The sequence below is a fragment of the Triturus cristatus genome, chromosome 6, assembly GCF_964204655.1.
Source record: "Triturus cristatus chromosome 6, aTriCri1.1, whole genome shotgun sequence".
NCBI classification, from domain to species: domain Eukaryota; kingdom Metazoa; phylum Chordata; class Amphibia; order Caudata; family Salamandridae; genus Triturus; species Triturus cristatus.
This window is the reverse complement of record NC_140589.1, coordinates 1541438797-1541461825: the sequence shown is the minus strand read 5'-3', so window position 1 is coordinate 1541461825 and position 23029 is coordinate 1541438797. Positions and strand designations below refer to the sequence as shown.

Sequence of the window (23029 nt, the reverse complement as noted above, 5' to 3'; positions counted from 1 at the left end):
ATATGGATCCCCCAGCAAAAAATGTTACACCGCCGGTCTCCTGGCACAGTCCAGGTACTGGGGTGAGCTGCATGGTGGTGACCCCTCCTGTCTCTTAGTCTGCAGGTCGTGCCGTGTCAGTGTACTTTGGGTGACTGGTGGCCCTGTGGTGCCCAGTGTAACCCTGTGACAGTGGGCTTGGTATATGATGTACAGTCCCTGGCCCAGTAGACACAACTGTGGGTGGGGGCAGCGTTTCAGAGGCTCAACAAACGCTGAGTCCCCGGGTAGCTCAGGGGGGTTCACCCAATCCGTGGCTAAAAAGGGGGGCAAACACGGAAGTGCATCCCAGATTGGCCCAGCCCGGTTCACCATGCACGTCAAGATCCAGGCTGCTCCCCTGCACCAAAAATATGTCGCAATCAACTGTGGGGTATCTTTCTTCCATGTGCAGGCCTTCAGAGTGTGATCTCTGCCCCCACACCCTTACCCACCACTGAGTGCACCAAATACACAAATACATGCTTTTCAAGGCGCTTCTCACTAAACAGGAACTGGGCAGGGTAACAGGGTCAAATGTATGCATCGGGGGTTCCTATAGCACACTATTCAATATGGATCCCCCCAGCAAAAAATTATACACTGGGCACCACAGGGCCACCAGTCACCCAAAGTACACTGACACGGCACGACCTGCAGGCTAAGAGACAGGAGGGGTCACCACCATGCAGCTCACCCCAGTACCTGGACTGTGCCGGGAGACAGGCGGTATAATGGAGGGTCCGCAACTATGGCAAGATCACAGGGTACAGAACAGCAGTGTATGGCCGTGTGGATACATCACCACAATCCTCAATTAAGCCAGTAGCAGATCGCTCCTGATGTCACACATCTATGGGGTTTCCAGGTAGTTGCTGGGGAGTAAGGAGCTTTTCAGGAGTTAAAAGGTCCCAAATAATTGAAAGGATCAGCCTGATTGTGTCTCCAGGTTTGTCTCTCCAACAATAAGTCTCAACATGAAGGAGGGCTAACCTCCTGTAGCCTCACCACTTCAAATCAATATTGCTCATAGGTAGCCCCCGGGGGCTCCAGAGCACCACTCTAGACAAGCAGTCGCAGTGTGCCCCGGGTGTCTGCGCAGATTTGCAATCTCAGGCAGCAGCGTGGCAGGCCCCGCATCGTTCCCCAGTGTTGCAGATCGGCCTACCTGGCTGCTCTTTGATTATGTGAACTCTGTGGACCCCGCCGCTGCAGTGCCACAGCAGGACCCTCTGATGGCAGGGTACCACAAGGCAGTTGCGGTGGGGTCTTTAACTGCATCTTCCCACGGGGCCCCAATCGCGTCCACAGCAAGCGAGCCCAGCAAGATTCGGAGGGCTGGGCCGAGGCAACGAGCATCTCCGTCCAGGGGCCTCCAACATATAAAGTCCGGGGAACGGTGCAGCACCGCAACTCGCTCCCCCGCATGTCCGTAAAAATCTCCAGCCCTCACCTCCACGCAATGGTAGAAGTGGCGAAAAAAACAGTATGGGAAGTATGAGCAAAGAATCAGAGGGTGGTAATAACCCGAGGATGGAATCAGTGGACGGAGTCCGAGGTGTGGCCAGAATGCGCAAAACATTACAATTTTTAGTATTTTTTAGGCATTTCACTGACAAGCTACAGCTTATTATGTTCTATAATTCAACCAATGGATACTCATGATTATTTAAGGTTTAATATGAGTTATAGACATTAAAATACATTCACAAAGTGGGATATGTTTCCATTCACAGAATGTCCCAAATACTCTTAAATTTGGGAGCGTAAGCCATTTGACTCCGAGCCATGGAGTTTCTGTCATCAGCACTTCTCCTCTCTTTTTCCATGAGAGCAGTTAAAACATGAATGGTAAAACATCCTTGTTTGCAAATGTTTTATATATAATTAGGGCTCTGACAAATTTGCCACATAAGACAATATCTGCTGCATAATCTGACAATTTTAACTAATAAGTTGTTTGTAGCTCAAGCAGATCAAAAGTTACAAAAAAATGTGACGTGTTGCTGCGAAGTGGACGGCCTTTTGCAAAGGTTGACTGATCACCTTTCTCACTGCTGCATTTGTATGTTGCACTGGGACTAATATGGCAAAATCTTTCCAGAGACTGCTAGCATGTGTACAAATATCAAAATAATAAAGTATCAGAAAATATACTGCATTACGCTGCACCCTTTTTTTCTGCATAATTTAGTCAACACTGCAGCATAATTTTGTCCTCCTTTGCTGCATGATTCCAGTGGCCTCAAAGCTGTCATCACATGTTAAAAGTGCTTGTGCATGAAGCAGAGAGACTGTGAATTTTGCAAACTTAGTTTGATGTACATGCAAACCCTGCATTGCCGATCCCTTGTGAGTTGCAGCTACTACTGCGGAAACAAGGCCAATCGAGGTACCAATAAGTGAGGCGGACTGGGCTCAAGAGCAGGTCCAGCTTTAGCGCTGGTGGCTCCTCTGTGCAGCCATGTTTGTTGGTGCCCCCCAATGGCCACCTCCGCCACGAATTCCCTCACTACCACCCCTTAACATTGCCCCTCAAGTCTCCATAACCCCACTCTCTCTTAGATGCATTTAATTTGATTTACAGTGACACTCATACCAGTGTAGATTGTTAGAGCACTTTACATCACACACATTACACAGAGACAATCAATAATACATGTGTAAATCACTGTATAGGAAACGTTACTTAAGACAGAGGACTACAAGGTGTAGGAGTCACATGACAACCATACTAGTAGGCAGCATAGTTTAATAGTGATTGATCTGGAGAAACACAAACTCAGAATTTCAAACATAATACCATAGTTAGGGGTTCTCTTTAATAATCAGAATTGATTTCTATCCAAATGAACACTTTTTGCAACATTAAAATAATCAAAGACTGGGGGGAAAACATAATACTCTAATTTATACCTTGCAGTTTGCATGCAGCTCTTAGACGGCAGTTAATAGCGCACTGTTCTATGTTAGGATTTTAACTTATAAACTGCAAGTAACAAAAGGATCTGTCAGACAATAACAGTAACCCACTGACCTAGTTACATTATGTGCACTTTGTGATCTGCATGGTACATGTTCTTTACAGCAGGCATATGAACCATCTGCGCCTCCTTTCTATGAGTCAAAACTTCCACTAGACAGTACTCTGATCTCTCTCTAGGAACAACATTAATCACAGGAGTTATCATGACATTTTTATTGTTGCTGACACCCCCATCCAAAGTCAGCGCACGGTGCTGTCGCACCGCCCTAGACCCGGCTCTCCTGAAGAGTCTTGTGACCTCAGTGACAGAGGCACTGTCGCTGTGTGGTGCACTGCTTCATAGGCCCTGCCCTCCAGACTGGAGGTGAACGTCATGGATTGTGGTGGACAGGCCTTCAAGGTTAACCCACACTTGCCACCACTAGGGTCCACCTGCTGGTGCTATGATTCCCGGGCTTCTAAGGTCTAGCGGGCCTTCTAAGGTCTAGCATGGGAATGTGCTCCCTCAGGAGAGTGGTCTAGGGACTGGTCATGAAGGCTGAACTTGGATCCCCAGTTCCAAATTCAGCAGCTCTGACCAGAGCGCCACATCATCTCCCCTACTGAACACCATACTGCCCCTCTGAGAGAACCTCACACTGCCTTCGACTACAACCCAGGTGTGCCCAGATATAAACACCAGGATGCGACTCAATTCAAATTACCCACTAGACAAGAGCAATATGCTGCCTAAAAAAAAATAACATCATCCTGGAATAAGCAAACACTCATAGGGAATGCAATATTAAATAAAGCATGTGAAATGTAAGCAGCAACAACATTGTTACCATGACACGTTTACACTCACTATTTAGAAATCAGTGAGTGCTTTTGCTTGAAAAGTTAAGGACATGACTACGGGGCCCAGAAGGGACCTGTTTCAATGTCCATTGCTTATATCCTTACAAAATGTAAGCAATATGGTAAAAAGACCACGGGTCAGATGTACGACCTTCAAAATAGCGCCTCGCAAATTGCAACTTATTTACGACTCGCAATTTGTGAGGCGCTTTTTGGCATGTACAACAGTGTGTTTAACACCGTTTGCGATTCCCAATGGGGTCGCAAATTGCGAGGCTCATGAATATTAATGAGCCTCTTGCAATTTGCGAGCCCATTGGGAACGACGGGCCCTCCCAGGGATGGTGGCCTGCTTGGCTCAGCAGACCTCCATGTCTGGAACTGCTTTTAAATAAAGCATTTTTTTTAATGCAGCCCGTATTCCTTAAAGGAAAATGGGCTGCATTTTTAAAAAAAATTAAACGTTTCCGTTTCATTTTTTATCACTGCCTGCCCTTAAAAAATATGTTTAGAGACAGTCACAAAGTGGAAAGGATTCCCTGGGGGCCCCTTCCAAATTGTGACTGCATTACCACCCTCTTGAAGAGAGTGGTAATCTGTGAGGGTTTTGCGACCGCAATTGCGGTCACAAAACATTCATACATTGCTTTGCGGATGCATTTAGGAAGGGAGTGCCCCTTCCTAATAGCGACTCGCAATTCCTAAATAGCAAGTTGCAAATAAATTGCGAATCGCTATTAAGGAATTGTACATGGCCCTGGACCATTTTGCATGCGCAAACGGGTTGCAAGCCTGTTTGCGCATGCAATTTAGGGTCATACATCTGGTCCATTATCCGTGAACACAGAGCTGCAGTACACATTTTGTTTTCCAATCCACCCATCAACCAGGTATTACAGTACCTTCAGGGATTGGTGCACTTCCCCACCCAGGGAAAACAGTGCTGTTCAAAGAAAGATGGAAAAACAAAAGTAGCGCTTCATTGGCAAACTCTGTAAAGTGACACTGATGTGTTTGGCTTTGAATAAAATCAATCTGGCCATTTTGCGACCACTCTGCGTCGCTTTATTTAGCTCTTTATTGTTGGAAAACGAGGCAGTATCTGTGAGGCCTGCACAAATAACATGTCACATTTGTCCTTCACTGGGATCCAAACACCCTATTGTAGCACTTGACTCTCAGAGGGTAGCGTTGCGGAGCAGTCTAAGGCTTACTCAAGGGAGGTGGTGTAGGTTAGTAATCGCCATTACAAGTACACAGAAATAACACTCAATAATTGATTATCCAGTCTGTATGTTGCTTTATAAAAGTAAGAGTACATTTATTAGACACACATACTACTCAATACTATGCTCCAATTTACAAATATACATAAGCTGTTGGAATTACTTTGTGACATTGCATAACATCTCCAACCCTCCCGTGGGGGGTGTGGTCTAGTACCACCACTCCAATGTATGCACATCATCTTGCCCCCTAATGCAGTCGGTTAACTCAACCTGGAGCGTGGGCCTGGCCCACTGGCACTATCCCAGTGGCGACCCACCCCATCATCTCAACAAGCATTAAAATAGGTACACCTGCCCTGGGGACACATAACCCTGACTGAGCATCACATACCGTCCATACAGTATGCAGCTCTACATCTTAGTAGCTAAGAGCCTGGGTTGTTCTTCCCCTAACACAGTTGCAAGAACACATGTTTGGGCCTCACTTTAAATGAGGCCTGCATAGCTGATAACAGTTGTAATGCATTGCAATCACAGCGTCTAAAAGGCATCACAGGTAAAATCACAGGATTAAGCATTTACAGCCAGACACCCTTGCTGGAATGTCTGGCAACATAACCCCACTTTGCTTATGACTCCACCTTACACAGGCACTTCACATTACACGTGTCCCTCTAAAAGAAATAACATTGGTAAATGCACTTCTCATGCAGTTGGGCCTCTTCACCTCCAGGGGATGCCCTTCTACAGACATCCCCAGCACAGCCTTCCACACATTGAGGCAATCCTTAAGGCACCCCCCAGCTGTAGAACAAAAGTTCCAGCCTAGGGGAAAGTTGATTGCTGGCTACGCCCTTGAGGTGTTGTGTTGTTTTAAGTCCCAATGAGACTTAAGGAGGGACTTTCCTCTTCGTGCCGGGGAGGCTGCTTGCTCCTGCAGCTCCCCCTGCACCCTTGCACACCAACAGCGGTGGCCCCATCTTCCTTGGGCCACCACATGCCGAAATAGCCAGGTTTCCTTGCAGGCTTCTGTATGCCTGGCAAGGCATTATGGGGCGCTCCTTCCTTTGCTGTGCATATTATAGCAGCGGCTCTCCTGCTGCTCCTGGGAGAGCCGCGCTGCCCCTGGCGGTCTCACGCCGCTTCTCCCTGCTTCGGTGGGGGAGCCCGGTCCCACCTGGACCTCCTGGTGAGTCCTGCAGCTCGGGGAGCCCAGCCCTGGCTGCTCCGGCTGTTTTCCAGGGCCGGTCCTACCTGGGGCCCTCCCACCTCCTCACTTGCCGTTTCGGGGCCCCGATCCCACCTGGGCACCTCGTCTTGCCTCTTGTTGGGGAGCCGCTCAGGGACCCCACCCACGGCGGCTCCCCCTCTGGCCAGTACCCTTCCCTGCTGCCGCGGGTGCAGGCGCTTCTCTTCTGGTCTGCCCGCCCCAGCGGGCAGACGTGGAGAATCCTGTCGGTCCTCCCGGACCTTGGGGGAGTGTGACGGCACTCCCCAGCCATCCCCCTCACGTCGGGGCCCGGGGATGGGGTCCCGGACCAACTTCACGGGGAGCGCGACAGCACTCCCTGACTTAGATTCATGGATTCGGGCCCCGGAGTTGAGATCCCGGGCCCCAAGACAGCTTCGCAGGGGGCGCGACAGTGCTCCCCGGCTTCCATCTTGGCGGGGGCGCGATGGCACTCCCCGCCTTCAGCGGGGCCCGTAGTTGGGTTCCCGGGCCCCCTCACACTATTCCCAGGAGGCCTGACGGCGCTCCCCTGCCTCCATTTTTGGCGGGGCCAGGGTGGGCTCCTGGCACCCCACGGGCATTTTCACAGGGAGCGCGACGGCGCTCCCAGACTTGTCTTCGGTTGGGGGCAGCCCCCCGGGAACTGACCCACCCCAGAGGCATTTTCTGGACCGGCGGCGGAGCCCCACGCTCTTTGTTGTCGGTCGGCCAAAGGTCGCATACCTTCTGGGGGGCATATTTCAGGCCCCAGGGGATAGATCTTCCCGATCTTGGCCTCTTCTTGCTCCTGGTGGCGCTCCCCAGCCACTGGGAGCACTTTCCTTCGCCCTCCTGGTCTCACGGAGGGTGGCTTCAGCAGGGAGCTGTCTTCATTGGCCGCCAGCGCCAGCCTTTCACCTGGCTCTCCTCCTGGGCTTCTCTTCTCCTTGTGTAGAGGTCCAGGCTTCTGGTCACTTGTCCTGGTCTCCCTTTGTGGCGCAAGTCAGGGTCCCGGGCCAGTCTGGAGGTTCTTCCTTCCAGCTGCCCATGGTGCCAGGCTCCAGCACCAGTCGTCCTCAGCAGACCACACCCCAGAGAGAGCTCCTCTTCCTGTGCAAACTCGTTTTAAAGAATTTGGAGGGGCTGGCAGGAAGTCTATGTTTGCCCTATCAAACAGCGACACATCACTTCCATGTCCCTGCTCCCTCCTTCCTGCCCAGGCCTCTGGGTTAGTTCAAAATGGAGTTGTCCAGGGGTCTCATGCCACATGTCTCTGAAAGCCCCTTCCCCCCTCGCTGCCTTCCCTCCAGAGCAGCTTGGTGCCTGGCACCAGGTAACAGATGCTGATGGATTAACCTGTAGCTCCACCCATCCTCTCTTCCTGGAGAGGAGGCCTTCGCCCTTGGAATGCTTGTCGTGTAGGGATAGGCCTCTGATGCTACAGCTTGGAGGGGAAGGTAATTAATTCAGCCTGGCAGGGTCAGCCCCAGACAGGCCCTGGTTATGAGCTGACTCAGAGAAATATGACATTTCTGAATGACCCAAAAGCAGTACAAATATGACTATGGTCTCTGCAGAATACTTCTTTTCACCTAAGTTACAGTGGACTTTAGTGCGTGTCTGGAATTTGTAGGCCCTAGAAAAGTGAAACTAGCCCATGTGCTCCCCATCCTCATAGGAGAGTAATGGAGTGAAAACAATAAAGCACACTGACTTTCCCTCAAATGTTTCTTCCCATTGTAGAAAACCTATTCTGTGTCACCACCCAGCTCTGCATAAGTCCTGCCACACCATTCACTTTGTAACTGCTCCTGGGCTGCGCACGCCAGGAATCTCCCCTGCGCAGCCATGACATTTGTGCACACGCATGTACACACGTGTCTGCATGTAACCAGCCCAGTGCCCCTCACTCTGGCTGCAGCGCAGCGGCCTACTCGCACCAGGGGGCACCGGTAAAATACACATGCCGTCCCTTTCACCATGAGTTCACTGTGGGTGAGTCCCAAGTTATGAGGCTCTCCCACAGTAAAAGCTCAACAAATAGGTGTTCAAAAAGCGGAAAATCTGGGCGGATCAGATGATCAGAACCACCTTCTAATATTTATTTATTTTCATATTTTAAACCTTTTATTCCAGAGGCCGCACTTTGGAGTAGAAAAGTGTCAAAAAAAGACGACATTTCCAGCAAAAGTGTTTTTCTTTTTTGGATTCATTTCACAGGACTGAAAGGAGAAAAGAGTGGGTGAGAACCGTTTCTTAAAGGCACAGTGGCAGCACTGAAGTGGACACTGTCCTTGCCTTCTCTGGGCAAGAAGGAAATAGAGTCCTTTTCCTTTTCTGCCCACCCGCCGGTCCCCAAACGGCCAGGAACGCCGAGCCTCATTTATAGGCCTTGGCTATTTCTGCCGTCCTGAGACGCATGTTTAAAAAATAAAAATAAAGGGAACGGAATCTATTGAATTGAAGAAGTAGGGGCATGCTGTGCCCTGCTGATCCCCCCCAACTTCAACCACTGCCTCCACGGAACGGCCCCAGGCTCCTCAAAGTGTGCATGCAACAATAGGCCATACAGGCTGCAGTCTCCGGCGCTGCCTCCAGTCGCCCCACAGAGGGCCCCAAGCACCAAAACAGTGGGTGTCTCCGACAAGTTACACTGGGGAGTCGCATCGTATTAGCAGGAAGGTGCAAATGTAGATTGATGGTGGTGATTAGGCAGGATAAGTTGCGAGCTGGCACAGAGCTTGCTTATTGAGCGTCCGTTGCGGCGCCATCTAGGCCAAAATGGTTGCTATTGTCAGTGCTTGATTCAACATTAGTTGTTTTCATATTGTTTGTGCAGTACACACATGCGATGTGCTTGGACTGTTTTTTACATGTTTTGCTCTTGCCATAGAAATGACTACGTAACTCTCTATGCATACAATAGTGCCTTTAGCATCTCCTGTTTGAAAAATTGTCAGCAACTATCTCAACACCTGTTGGTCTTCTGGATTCTTCTTAGCTAGTTGATGAATTTTTTACTGTTTATTTTTCTGATGGGTATAACATGTAAACGCGTTCCAAAGGTGTAAAGGGGGCACAAAAGAGCAATCTTTGTACATCAAATCCATTATCACCCATTGCACATCAAGAAGTACAATCATATCCGTGCTAAAATGAGGTTTCAAGTGTTTGGGAGTCATAAATGAATGCCATCTCAACAGTGACACCAGACGTTTCATATTGTGACCTGAGATGGGTTTGATAGAAAACTTGGATGTTGAGCCCACAAAAGAACTTCATGACTTGAATTAATGTTTTCTTTGATAATTGTTTTACCAATCTTTTTTTAACACTAACATAGTTTGTTTTGTAAATCACATGGCGTTTACATATTCATTGTAAATGAAGATGGTAAGTGATATATCGCTGGCATTCTTCACTAAGAGGAATTTAGCAGTGAGGGAGGAGTTATTTTCTAATGTCAATCTGAATGCCAGAAGTTGAATGAGGCAGATCAATTCTTCAGCATAAACAAGTCGTATGTTAGAATAGTTACGAGTGCTGGTTCCTGACAGAATTACATTTACATATTTCCTGTTGAGGGTGAATTGTTATTTATCAGTTGCTCCTGATTAAGTTTTTTTCCCCTGAAAAATGCTGACCTTTGTATTTCTTTGGATTTGAGAGTTATTGGGAAATATTTATGCTATAAAAATGAATCATGAGTATGACATTTTGCAACGGATTACAAGTTACTAACAAACATTTGAACATATGTTCTTCATTTGGTGAGAGGATGTATCAACCCTCTCTTTTCACAATCTGGTCTACTAGCATGTTGGACAGACTTCATAAATGTAACTGTTACTAAAGTGCATTTAAAAAAAAGTTATAATGTATAGATAGCCTAAGAATGAAAAGGTTTATAACGTATGGATAGCCTAAGATTGAAAAAAGTTATAACGTATGGATAGCCTAAGAACGTTGGTCAGGACGTTCTTTTCATAACACTAAATGTTAGAATCTTTGGATAAACATCCTTAAATGTATTGAACTTATTTTTCAAAGTAAGAGTTATCAAATGTTGTTTTTTGGAGAAGTTCAAACCTTTCTAAACATTTATTGGGTAGTTCTCATAGTTGAAGTTTGCAAAAGACAATTTCTTGAACAGTTGTAATTGTTAGCTATCTTTATATTTAGGTTAGAATATTTAGCCTTAACTTAGAAATAACAAAAAAATGTTTGCTCAGGCAGCACAATTCCCAAGTTTGACTTTTAACCTGCCAGCAAAAAATGTGAAGTATTTAGTTGATGGTGAGGTAGAAATGAAATATTACCCGCCAACACTTATGTATTGTAGAAGCATTGGTGTACCGGGGGTTACAATACAGGTGCTGCAGCGAATCTTATTTGCTATTGAAAACACTTATATTAATGAGGTTTACAGTTTTACGTTTAATCAACGCATTGAAGAATGATTCATGGGAAGAATTTTGGCCAGCAAGAAATTAATATTGTAACATTTCATAGGACTAATGTCTGAAAGTATATTATGCTCTGGTGAGAACATGGGGAGTGAACCTGTTCCCAGGAGTTTGCTCATATTCTATTGATAGATGAAGATTACAAAAGAAAATAATTTGTGTGTTTATATTAGTGTGGGTTCCTAGAGTAGAGCAGAGCAGACCTTAGACCCCGATCTTGCAGAATACCTTTCACTGTGATTTGACTATTTGACTTATCATTGGTCTTCTAGACTTCTCTAATGAGACGTTACTCAGCATAATTCTATATGTCTGCTGATTTATTACTAAGAATACATTTCCAGTCTGATTTGCAAAAGCTTTATGCTTGCACTTTGATCTTTTTTCAATCAGAACTCTTTATGAGTAACACACTTGTATTATTACTGTATTGTCGGGGATCATGGCGTACATTCTGCTCTATTTTATAATCAAATATCGATTGATGGATTATATTAACTTCAAATGCTGAAACTTTGAGATTAATATCTAATAAATACATAGATAAAAACCTAAAAGATTTGACAATAAAACCTATTAACTCACTATAACTCGCTTTACTTGACTCAATAAATAAATCTTTAACAATGTTTTATTTATATAGATGATTGCTCCTCTTTTCTCTTCATCGACCATCAACGGTCCATACGACCAGTGGTGGGAGTTATGTAATGATTACACTCCAAGACTGAGATACAGGAAACTCCGCTCCCTCACAGGTAAATGACATACCTGCCCCCGTCTGAATTCACCTTCTCGTTTGTTATCACGTTCTCTCCTGGCTAATGAAAGTCATAGAATAGGGATGAGGCGTATACTTTGCCGTATTGGTGTAACATACCTAGGTGCCTCGAGCATATATTTTGAGCATCAACAAATTGCTTTTGCACAATGGATTGCGCCTGTCGCACATTTTGTGAATCTGGGCAAGGTCAGAATGTACGTTGCTTCTATTATCTGCACACGCAGGTAGAAAACATTGTCGTTTCCTGGGCCGATATTATTTTCAAGCTTTTGGTATTTTAAATTCTTAGGGTAGGAATCCATCAATTGCCGGTATCTGTTCCCCTGAACCTCTGTTTTGTCGCTGACTAATGGAGAGTATAGTGAACCTTTGATTTGCCACCCGTTCTGTACCAATTGTTCCTCCAAGAGTCAGGTTTTGGACATGTTTTTTAATTTTTTTAATTACAGACGGTGTGTTTTGCGCATTCAGAGGTTTTTCAGAGTTTAACAGAAAGCATAGGGACAACAGCAGGTAGTTTACGAATTCTACTTAAAGTGTCTCTTTCAAATCTTGGTTAAGGCATTTCCCTCTTCATTGCCTAACATTAAAGACATTCCAGTAACTAATTTGAGTTCTCTTTATCCACCCATATAGGTAACATTATAGATAGACTACCCACACATACCAGTACTTGTTTACTTATGTCACTGTGCATCTATAAACCTCTACTAAATGAATTGAAAAGTGTGTGGGTCAGGTACAAGGACTGAAATGGTGCAGAGTAGATCCACAAAGTTAAGGTCACATGTACATACTTTGTCCTGATGAGAGCCTGGAGCAATAAGATGGTCGACACGCATCTACGTTTTGGTGGGAATGAGCTCCATATGTGTCATCGGAGTCTGACCAGAAGAAGGTTTCAATGATGTAGCTTACCATCTCAGCACATACCTGCTTGTGCAACTTCTGTATTTGTTATCCAGGCCATGATCTTACTGAGACATTCCATGTTATTTCCTCGACTCTCAGGCTGGTTACTGTGCTGATGCTAGATGGAGGTATGGGGTTTGTGAGGAAAGCCTGACTGTTAAAACGAAGATTTGTTCTCAGTGATTTTATGATAGTATTTTAAAGACCGTGATCATCAATGATCATTGAGGAACCCAGCACTATCCCCCTGTCAACTTGCAATGAATTTGGGAAGTCATTTTTTGCTGGGCTTTGTCTGTAAGTATTGGGAATGTCCGTGGTAGGTTATCTTTCCATCGACTTGTCTGTCATAATCAATTGTTGTATACTAAGTTCCAGGATGATCAGCAGTACTGAAAATGTTACTGTCTGCTAGCAAACTGAGTGGCAGTCATTGCTGCAGATGTCTTTATAATTGAGTTGTCACTGTTTTCTAAATTACGTTCACCACGACTTGCATACTATTATTGGACTACAGTGTGTGGCAGCAGAATCAGACTTGCAATTACAACCTTTGCATTTTAGTTGTTGTTTCTCATGTTTGAACTTAACAGCCCAGTTGATCTGAATAATTAAAAACATTTTATCCCTTCAATCACCAATGCATTTTTACCTGTACTTAGTTGTAAAAATATAGAAAGCAAACGCACTTCTTTCCTATATTTTACAGAGTTAAGCGTGGCAGCTTTTAAGAGGAATAAGAGAAAGCTTGAACTTGCAGAGCGAGTGGAAACCGACCTCATTCAGTTAAAAAAAAGAAGACAATCATGTGAAAAGGTCAGTGGATAAGTTCTTTGAAACTAAATTCTATGAAAGCACTCCTACAGGCAGACACCCAGCTGCTTGAATAAAAGAGATGGAACCTGCAATAGTCCAGTTAATCGTGACACTGGACATTTACTTTTCTGTAACTCTGTAGGGATTTACCCTTACCTTCTCTACGACATTAATGCCATTTGCATTTAAAACAGATAAGCGGGTGTGATTTAGCACTACAATGTAGGAAATATCAAATTTCCTCTCCACAAATAAGTCCCTGGCGTTTGTCTAGAAGCAACTGCGCAAGTGCTGACCACTCTAGCGATGCACAACAAAATATGACCTGGTCTTAAAAGTTCAGCTCACAGTGGCGCTACACCGTCAAGATCATGTAAGTCTCATAAGGGCCTGTTGCCCCTTCTGTAGTCTTAACCAACTGTAGCCTGTAGAAGTGTCTGGGAGCCGGGGCACCTCTTCCCGCGCTCCTGTGAAGACCAGGCAGCACCGTGTCTTCCCGTGGTCAGTGGGACAGCCAGCTGAGTAGTCGTCAATGGCTTCTGGGTGCAGCAGGAGGCTTCTCCTTCACGGTTCCTCCTGGTAAAGTGTTGGGGCAGTGGAGGTGCTGAAACATCTGCTTTTGACCTGGAGTCCGACCGCTGGTTGCGTAGACTCCTTCGATAAGGACAGCGTTGCTAACGGTCTTAGTGGCCCCCTCCTGGCATACAGGAGTCATGGGCAACAGCCTCATAGAGGTCACAGCAGCCCTGGCGGGGGTTACCGACTCCCGCAGGAGAGGGGCGGCTCTCTGCAATACTAGTCTCAACTGGACAAGGTGCTTCACTCTCTGTTCATCAGGATCCACTCACCAGGATCCCCACTGGGCCTCGCTCCCTCCAGGCTTTCCTCCTCATAGGCCACACTGTTCTTGGCAGGCTCACAGAAGGCTGCTGGTCCAGGAATAGAGTAAGTGTTCTAGGCTTTCTGGGTGATGGCCTCTAACCCAGCCGGGAGACTGGCATATCTTGGTCTTTAGCCCTGGTTACAGCAGCTCAAATTCTTGGGGATCTTCTTTCCCTTGATGAATAGGCTATTAAACAGCTTGTGGAACTCATATGCCCATCTTCATAGTCCAAATCCAGGTACAGATGTGATTTAGTGTCTGGTCCTTTGAAATTCAGGTTGTGGATGTCAACTTCTTTGAAGTGCCCGGGGCGTTGCCAGCCAGAGCACGATGGCAGGCAGGTTTTAGGATCGCTCCGATGGGAGGCCCTAGATCCATACTTGGCCATCGCCATCTGTGCCCTATTACGGTGTCCTATCCAGGTGCAGAGGCTGGCGTGGCACTATAGATTCTTTTTTCGCAGCATCCCCTGTCTCGAGGATGCTGCCAGCGGAGAGGAATCTGTGTTGCCTGTGCGGCTTAGACCTGTGTGAGAGACTCAGATCGCACTGGGACCGGGGCCGAGTATGGCGCCTGAAGAATCCTGCTATACTGGCAGACCAAGTCTTCCGAGATACAACCTCTGAGTTGAATTCCCACTATTTGTCTGGAAACTGGGGCACTTCTTCTCCCCAACTAATATATTGGGAGACAATGACGGCTGTCCTACGTGGTCATTGTATCCGCGTGGTTTTGGGGCTGAGGGCTGGTTTGCAGGGAGATCTGCTTCGTATCGAATCCTCCCTGAATAGATTGGACGTGGATGCCTGAGATGCTTGAGCGAAGCAGAGTGCGTTAACAGAGGCTCCAGGCAAGCATGCCCAGCTTATTGATCAACTTTGCCGTCTAGATTTCCATATGTATAAAGCTAAAATGCACGCCAATAGTGACAAATCAGGCCCCCTCTTGGCCTGGCTGCAGCGTAGCGCCACTCCCACTTAATGAATCACCATGGTCCGATTGTCTGATCTTCCCAGGGACAGCTAGCCTTGGATCAGGTAGACAAACCCTTAAGACATTCACTGCGCATTACCAAGCCCTCTATGGCCCACCACTTGTAGACCACCACAATGCCATACAATCCTTCTTTGCCTCCATGACCCTCACTGAGGTGTCTCCATTGGACAGGGACAAGCTTAATGCCCCCCTCACTTTGCAGGAAATTAATTGGGCCATTAGCGGAATGGCGACCAACAAAACCCGGGTACTTGATGGTTTCCCCATTTAATTTTACAAAGCATATGAACACTAGCTGGCTCCCAAACAGCTTGAATTATACCAAGACTCCGAGTTAAGAGGTCATTTCCTGCTTATGCTGAGTGAATCCTTGTTAGTTTCTCTCCCAAAACTGGACAGGGACTTGCTGGAGCTTACCTCTTATTGACCATTGTAGATGTTGGGATCTTACTACAAGATCCTGAGCAAAGTCATAATGGGAAAGCTATATGAATATATTCTCCAATTAGTATACCCAGACCAGAACAGCTTTGTACCTGGGCGATCCACTACCTTAAACATCTGCTTTTGACATGGTAGACTGGGGGTATCTGTTTTCAGTGCTAACAGCCTTTGGCATACAAGGTCGACTGCAAGGTCTTATCAGACTATTATACACCGAGCCCACAGCATGGGTAAAAATTGACCAACACATTTCCCCTTTCTTCCCTGTAAGCAGAGGGACAAGGCAAGGTTGTCCGTTGTCCAAATAGCTTTTCGTCTTACTAATGGAACCACTGTGGCTGAGAGATTGGTATCAGGGCCAGGCCTGGGGTATTCCATGTCATCCCTTGATGTACATGGATGATGTCCTAATATATATATATGCGGTATCCAGGAAGGTGTAGCCTGCATTCAAGCCATATTACAGGAGCTCCATGCTACTTCTGGGCTCAGGGTAAATTGGGTGAAGTCTTGTCTATTTCCCTTACACCCAGACTGTCCCAGGCAGTATTTTCTTGCAGATTCTCAACCCTTGCACCGGGAACTTCACACCTTTCACTATCTGTGGATAAAGATTTATCGCGCTATGAAAGACCTCGTAGACGGTAATCTTGGGCCACAGCATCTTTACGCTCCCAGATGGCGTTCTGGAGCACCTTACCACTTATAGTGCAGTGCAGAGATTCTTTATCTAAGATGGTAATGCTTCCCCTCCTATTTTACTATTTTCCTAATCTCTCTCTCCATATTCCTAAATCCACATTCCGCACATTACACTCCGCACTGGGGAACTTCATTTAGAATAAGGGGAGGCGGTGTGCAGCACTTCGTAAATTGCAACCACCAGTAGAAAAGTTGGGGCTTAGAACCCCAAACTTTAACCATTCATTATTATTTAGCAGCCCAGTTGCAATGGCCTACACGTTGGCTGGTATGCCGACTTACTGAAGAACTCGGCTTTACTGTGCTTGCTCGTGCGCAGAGGCTGATCCAACAGACTTTTCTACCCCAGGGCAAACTCCCCTCCAACGCTAATGGGCTGTTAAGGATAGCATATACTAGTCTTCATCGTAGTGTGCGACTTATGCCAAGCATACCCCGATATTCGCCTGAGATTACCCTGAGTTCCATTGCTCCCTTTGGTGATATGCTGGCAGGACGGGGCTTGATACTTGGGAGGAGTCTGGAGTCAACATGTTTGGTACATTATTCCAAGAATGAGTACTCATGCCCTATGATAGTTTAAAAGAAGAGTATGGGCTCCCAGCAGGCCTTTTTCTGGCTTATGGCAGTTTGCTGGCTGCATTGGGGAACTTGTGGGGCATCACAGACACGGAACCTGACCACCACCACCCTTTGATACAAACACTATACATAAAGGGCAGCGGGCATAAGCTCATCACCCGATTTGTTCATTCTCTAGCATATACCACACATGATACACTTGCAGCGACCTGTAGATGGTGAGAGGGGGATGGGACAATAGACCTAATGTAAAAGAATGGGAGAGAGTGCTCCACTATCCCAGGAAAGTATCACGGAACGCTAAGTTCCAATATATTCAGCATAATATTCTCCCGTGGGCGTACCTTATCCCACTTCATTGTTTGTTTGGATCCTCCTCAGAATGCCTCCAATGTCAACATTTAGGAGCCGATATGGGGCACGTCTTGGAGCTGCCGTGGCACTGTGGGAAGTGGTTTCGGCAGCACTAACCAAAGTGACTGGCCAGAGCGACCTGCAAAAACACAAACAGCCCGTTCCCAGACCCCCATCTGCGAACGCAGTGCTCAAATACGTTCATACTGCCGCATCACTGCACAAATTAATAACCCGATTATTCTCTAACACTAGCAGCCTCTCGACGGGACACTGTGCGAGCGCGGCAGGCCTGGGAATCAGATATGGGCACGAACATGCCTGCGAACCAATGGCAATATTGCTGCAGCCAAACCGAGCGACTCTCCCTGAACTACAGACTGAGGCTAATACATTTTAAATATTTACATAGATTATACCGCACCCCAGTGTGCCTCCATAAGATGGGCCTGACTAATGATGCAAGATGCTAACGGTGCTCAGCACCGGAAGCCACTTTTCTGCACCTGGCCTGAACATGCCCAAGGGTAGCGGACTACTGGCGCGCTGTATGCACGACAATAGGTGCCATCACACTAGCCCCACTAACTCCAGGTTTGCCTATATGTTTATTAGGCTATGTCAAGGAGCTTCTGGACACGCACCGATGACTAGTTGCAATGCTGCTACTGTTGGTCAAGCGTAGGGTGGCGATTTATTGGGGTCGTAAACCAGCACCATCGGTTAAAGCATGGTTGGCCGATGCCGCACACTTTCAGATGCACTTGACCACATATTGGGACCTCATGCTCCCAGCAAGCCGTCCACACAATATCTTGGACCCACTTAAAATATACCTTCGCCAATAGGATGATGCCGAAGCAAACCCTCACTCTTCTAGCGCACAATCATAATGCAAATAGTTCTGGGATTTGAAGGGAAGCTAAACAATGATGCTGCCTGTGTGCACATGAATATTGCCCCACACACTACCCATAATGGATAAAGCTCTAAAAAAAAAACAGAAGTGACTGGTCATACTGGGGTGTGTACCTTTAGGGTTCATGCTAGGACTATTCAAACGTCCTACAGCGTCTAAGGCTACAAATCGATTCATTGATTTGGCATTATTGATCACATGTAGACTCTTAGGGCCCATGTATCAAAATTGGAAATTTTGATTCCCTAATTGCGATTTTCAGAGAATTGCAATTAGGTAATCGCAATGTCTAATGTGTGAAACTCAATGAGTTTCATATACCGATTCATAGTGAGTCGTAAACCAATCTACCTCATTAATATTAATGAGGTAGATCGTAATTTGCGACCCCCTAGGAATCGCAAAAATCACAGGGATGGTGGCCTGCTGAGGTCAGCAGACCACCATGTCTATGATTGCTTTTAAATAAAGTAATATTTTTTTTGTAAAGCAGCTCGTTTTCCTTTAAGGAAAACGGGTTGGTTTTAGAAAAAGAAAAATCAAAAGTTTACTTTCATTTTTTAAGGGACCATTGCCTGCTCTTAAAAAATGCTTTTACAAACAATCATAAAGACGAAGGCGGAAGGTGAATGGATTACCACCTACTTGAAGTACGCGGTAAAATACGGATGTTTTGCGACCGCATTCTGGTTGCAAAACATTCAAGCACACCGATGCGATTCGGTATTAGGAAGGGATGCCCTAAACATGCCCCTTCCTAATACCGAGTCGCAAAACCTGATTTGCAATTCGGTAACAGGTTACCGAATCGCCGTTTGGGTTTGATACATGTGAAATGCCTTTTCTGGGTTTGAACTTGAAAAGGCTTCATACATGTGGCCCATAGCATGTATTGGAAAGCCCAGGCATTACCCAACGAAGCTCACTGGTGACGCTTAAGTGGGGACAAGCGAAGACAGTGGCTCTCAGGCGAGAAGAAGCTTAAGTGCTACGGAAGTACCCTATGACAGCAGACTGGGAAGTTCTCTTAGCGAACTTACAAACCTATAGTGAGGGTCGGTCGGATTAATGATATTACTCATTTTAACAATAAATGCATTTCCATAAGTGCCTGGGAGACCATGGCCTGTTACTCTCCAGCATAATGCCGTTGATGGGCCTTTGCTTGTGTTACTCTATTGCCTTTCTTTGTTGTAGTTTACCTTTACTGGCTTCCCTTCACAAGCTGGTGTCTTTTTGCCCCATTCCTAGGTGATGTTGTGAAATAGTTTGATGGTATTTGCTGACATTGTGGATACCATGATAAAACCACCACTGAAATTGTTGTAGATTTGAACTGGAATGGACTCTAGTTATTGTTTATATATGCCCTGAACAGGAGAAGTAGTATTGCCACATGTTCTCACACATTTGATTGGTTATGTAAGTTCATAATAAGAATGAAGGCTTCCTCTGACTTTTTATGATGTCATAACAACCCTGTTTACGTGATGTGTATCCTCATACTGTCAATGTACTATGCCAGTGTGTTACATCGAATGATGTTAGTGTGTAAATGCAATAAAAACGATTTAAAAAAAACTTCTTTGAAGTGCCCTCTCCTCTGACCTGTCCTATGCGAAAGGAACAATCTGCCACAGTAGTGTTTGTTCCCAGCAATCCACATCTCTAGTCTGGGGGTTGCAATCCTCACCTCTTGTAGCTTATACAGGCTCTGGGCTTCCAAAATGGAGCCCACAGACCTTCATGGTCAAGGTGGAGAGGTGTGGCTCACTGGTTAGAGGTGGCAGATCCGTAAGCAAAGAATCGGCCAGGGACCAGGGTTCAATTCTCGACGCGGCAGGGTCGTGGACCAGGGTCAAAACGGACTCGATAATTCTCGCCTCGGTACCTACTCTAATCAGGAACACACTCGGCAACTCTGGGCATTAAGCTTGCCTCATCTCTACAATGGCCCCCCACAGACACCGGGGATGCCTGGTTTCACCTTGGAGATGCCCAGAAAGGGACCATCTCACAGGGATAGCCAGGACGGGATCCCCAGCGGTCTATAGCGCCGGGACACTTCCGAGTAGCTGTGCGCTGTATAAATGAAAACATGGTATGTACCGTGCACAGGCACAAAACGTCCCAGCATGCACACTCAAGTATTGCACACTGTCTGATGCTACACACAATCCCCATGCAGGTCAAGTGTGATATAAGTACCCAGCAGTGGAACTTAACATGAGGGACCATTCCTGTGACACAGGTAGAAAGGTTTGTTCACACTAGTGATCACTACTAGATAGGACAGAAAAGAAGGCAGGTGGATGGGTATATTATGCGCTAAGTCGTGAAAGAGTCACACAGCAAACATTATAAATCTTCAGAAGAGATGCTCAAAGGATAAAGAGTAACAGCCACCCAACGTTACTGAATAAGTAGACAGCAGTCTACACATATTCAAAACATAAGGAATCATATCCTGAGCGAATAGTCCAAAATGAAATTAGAAGTCCACACAATATTTCTGTATCAATCTTCTTCGTTCTTGTTTATTTCAAGTTCTGTAAGGTTACATCCACTTCAGCTATCAGCAAAACAACTTTAGCCAACACGTGTTTTATCTTTGTGGATCTATCCACTGACTTGCTCAGGGCAACTACGTCAATTGGTATGACAGAAGTAAAATAACTCCTATCCTAAAGTTCGATGAAATCAAGTTCCATAGATGCAAAGGAAATGAGATCCTTAGAAAATTAGGTCCTAAAGGAGAGTCCTCCTCATGTTGCAACGGCGTGTAGCACAAAATATTGACTACTAGATACGAACTGTATGCTGTCGCCACTTATCACTTAACTCCTGGGGCTGTAGCCCTCTAACACTGTGAGGGTAGCATTTGCTGTGCTACTCCCGCTCTTAACAAAACCACATTACCATAAGACAGGCCTGGGTCAATGCACACACACATGATCAGTGTTCACCCATTAAACAAAATCAGTACCAGGATCCAGATATCCATGTAGCTGGGTACCGGGGCAGGGGCGCCTGTTCGTCACCATGCATGGGACTTTTCTATCCTAACAAGCATAGACGGCCGATGAGCTGACAAAGCCCCACCAAGTATACTGTGCTAGTCACCTTTAGAGAATTTCATTAATTAAGAATTTGTCGGGTCTTCTTTGCAAGTATTGTACTATAGAATAGAAGAAGAAATTGCTAGCAACAGGTTTGTCTGGCTGTTACAAGCCCTTCAATTGCCACTGAGATAACTAGGCTTTGAATTCTGATGCGTCTCCTATCGCTTCTCTTTGCATTCAGTGGGGGAATAAGATCTGCTGTAAGTCCATTCAGCTACACAATTAACAAGCATTTACAATGCAATGATCTCGGCATTGGTAAAGTTAGAGCTATTGGCATTGCTCATGACATTATTTTTGTTTATGTGTTTGTTTTTAAAACATTTAAACAAACGGCATTGTCATGAGCAATGCCAATAGCTCTAACTTTAACAATGCCGAGACCGTTGCATTGTAAATGCTTGTTTTCTCCTTAGTTAAGGGCTTTGTTCTCGAAATCCCGTCTTGGTGGAAATGGCTTTATTGACCCGTATGTAGTCCGTGTCCAATAGAAATGCTATCAACCTAATTGAAAACCCATTATTCATAACCTAAAGTAATACGCTTTGCTCTGTCACTTTGTTCCTATAATGAGGCGGCAAAGAGAGAGTGTGAGGGGATTTTTTGTGAACATAAAGCCGTGTTTATTACTTTCCTTGAAGCCTAGCTTATCGCAGCTTGCACATCTTCGCATCCTGGCCCTCGTCCCTGAGTCCACCCGGGCCTTGGGGTTTGAGACTGGGGAGGAGGTTTGGCTGGGGGAGGGGGGTGGGGGGGGTTGTCTTAATTTGCATGTAGGACGAGGATAACTAAGTCTAGTTTCCCTGAATCGTATCTTGCGGTGTTGTTGATAACATGCACTGTAGAGTAGCCAGCTGTTTCGACACATACTCTGTAGAACACGTGCAACTTCTCGGCTAGATGTAAAGAGCAGTCCGCGACCTCGCTATGACCCCTTCGGCTGTGGAGTCGTATCCTGTTTAATTTCGGTGGTGTTTGTGGGTCGCTGCTGCTCACTGGTAGGTGCGGTGTTGCTTTCTGTTAACTGCTGTGCCCTGTTAGATTCGATCTGTACCCTATGCAAGGAGGTTTTTTTTGGGGGGGGGGGGGGATTGAGTAATGTTTCCAAGTGCCTTATATGGACACGCGCTCATGGGTACGGTGGAAGGCGCAAGGAGTGCCTCGAGGATGAGAATGTTGAGAAATTCTCTTAAGGTAAAGGCTGGAGTTGTGAGGAATGGTGCGAGGGAGAGTGTGGGGAAGAATGGTGCAAACAGGAGGTTATTGGTGAAGAATGTTAGTGGCAGGAGACTTGGGTGGAGAGGAATGGTATGGGGACGACATGGAAGCAGAAGGTATGGCACTAGAATAACAGTGGTGAGAATTCTTCGGAGATGAGTGGTTGGGGGGAGGAGATCACGAGAGGGTTTCAAAGGGCTGTGTGGCAATGCAGCAATTTGTTGATATCATTGGCAGACATCCGCTTTCTCGGGAATTAAAGCATTGCTTTGGGGAGGAGGTACCAAGCTGAATATATTTAAAGGTAATTCGGGCTACATCAAAGAGGGGGGAAAGTCCCAGCGAGCACTGTGCTCTTTGATTAGGTTTCCACATGTTTGAAGCTTGCCAGTCTGTTAGCTTTGGGATGACCTGGCGAGGGATGTTAGGCCCCCCGTGATTGCTGCACAGTTCAGCCCCGAGTGGACAATCGGTAATGCCAGATGTGTCTCATGGCCGCAGATTAGTGTGCTCCTGGACTCGTGGGGTTGGAAGATGCGGCCCCCGAT

At 46.2% G+C, this 23029-nt stretch overlaps 1 protein-coding gene across 1 annotated transcript in view; it reads left to right on the top strand.

Annotated features, from left to right (window-relative positions):
• Positions 1-23029, top strand: part of TASP1 (taspase 1) — a 662603-nt gene that overhangs the window by 292125 nt on the left and 347449 nt on the right. The window contains exon 8 of the mRNA XM_085612698.1: positions 13155-13261. Coding sequence (XP_085468824.1) covers positions 13155-13261 — 107 coding nt within the window. The remainder of the gene's footprint in view (positions 1-13154; positions 13262-23029) is intronic.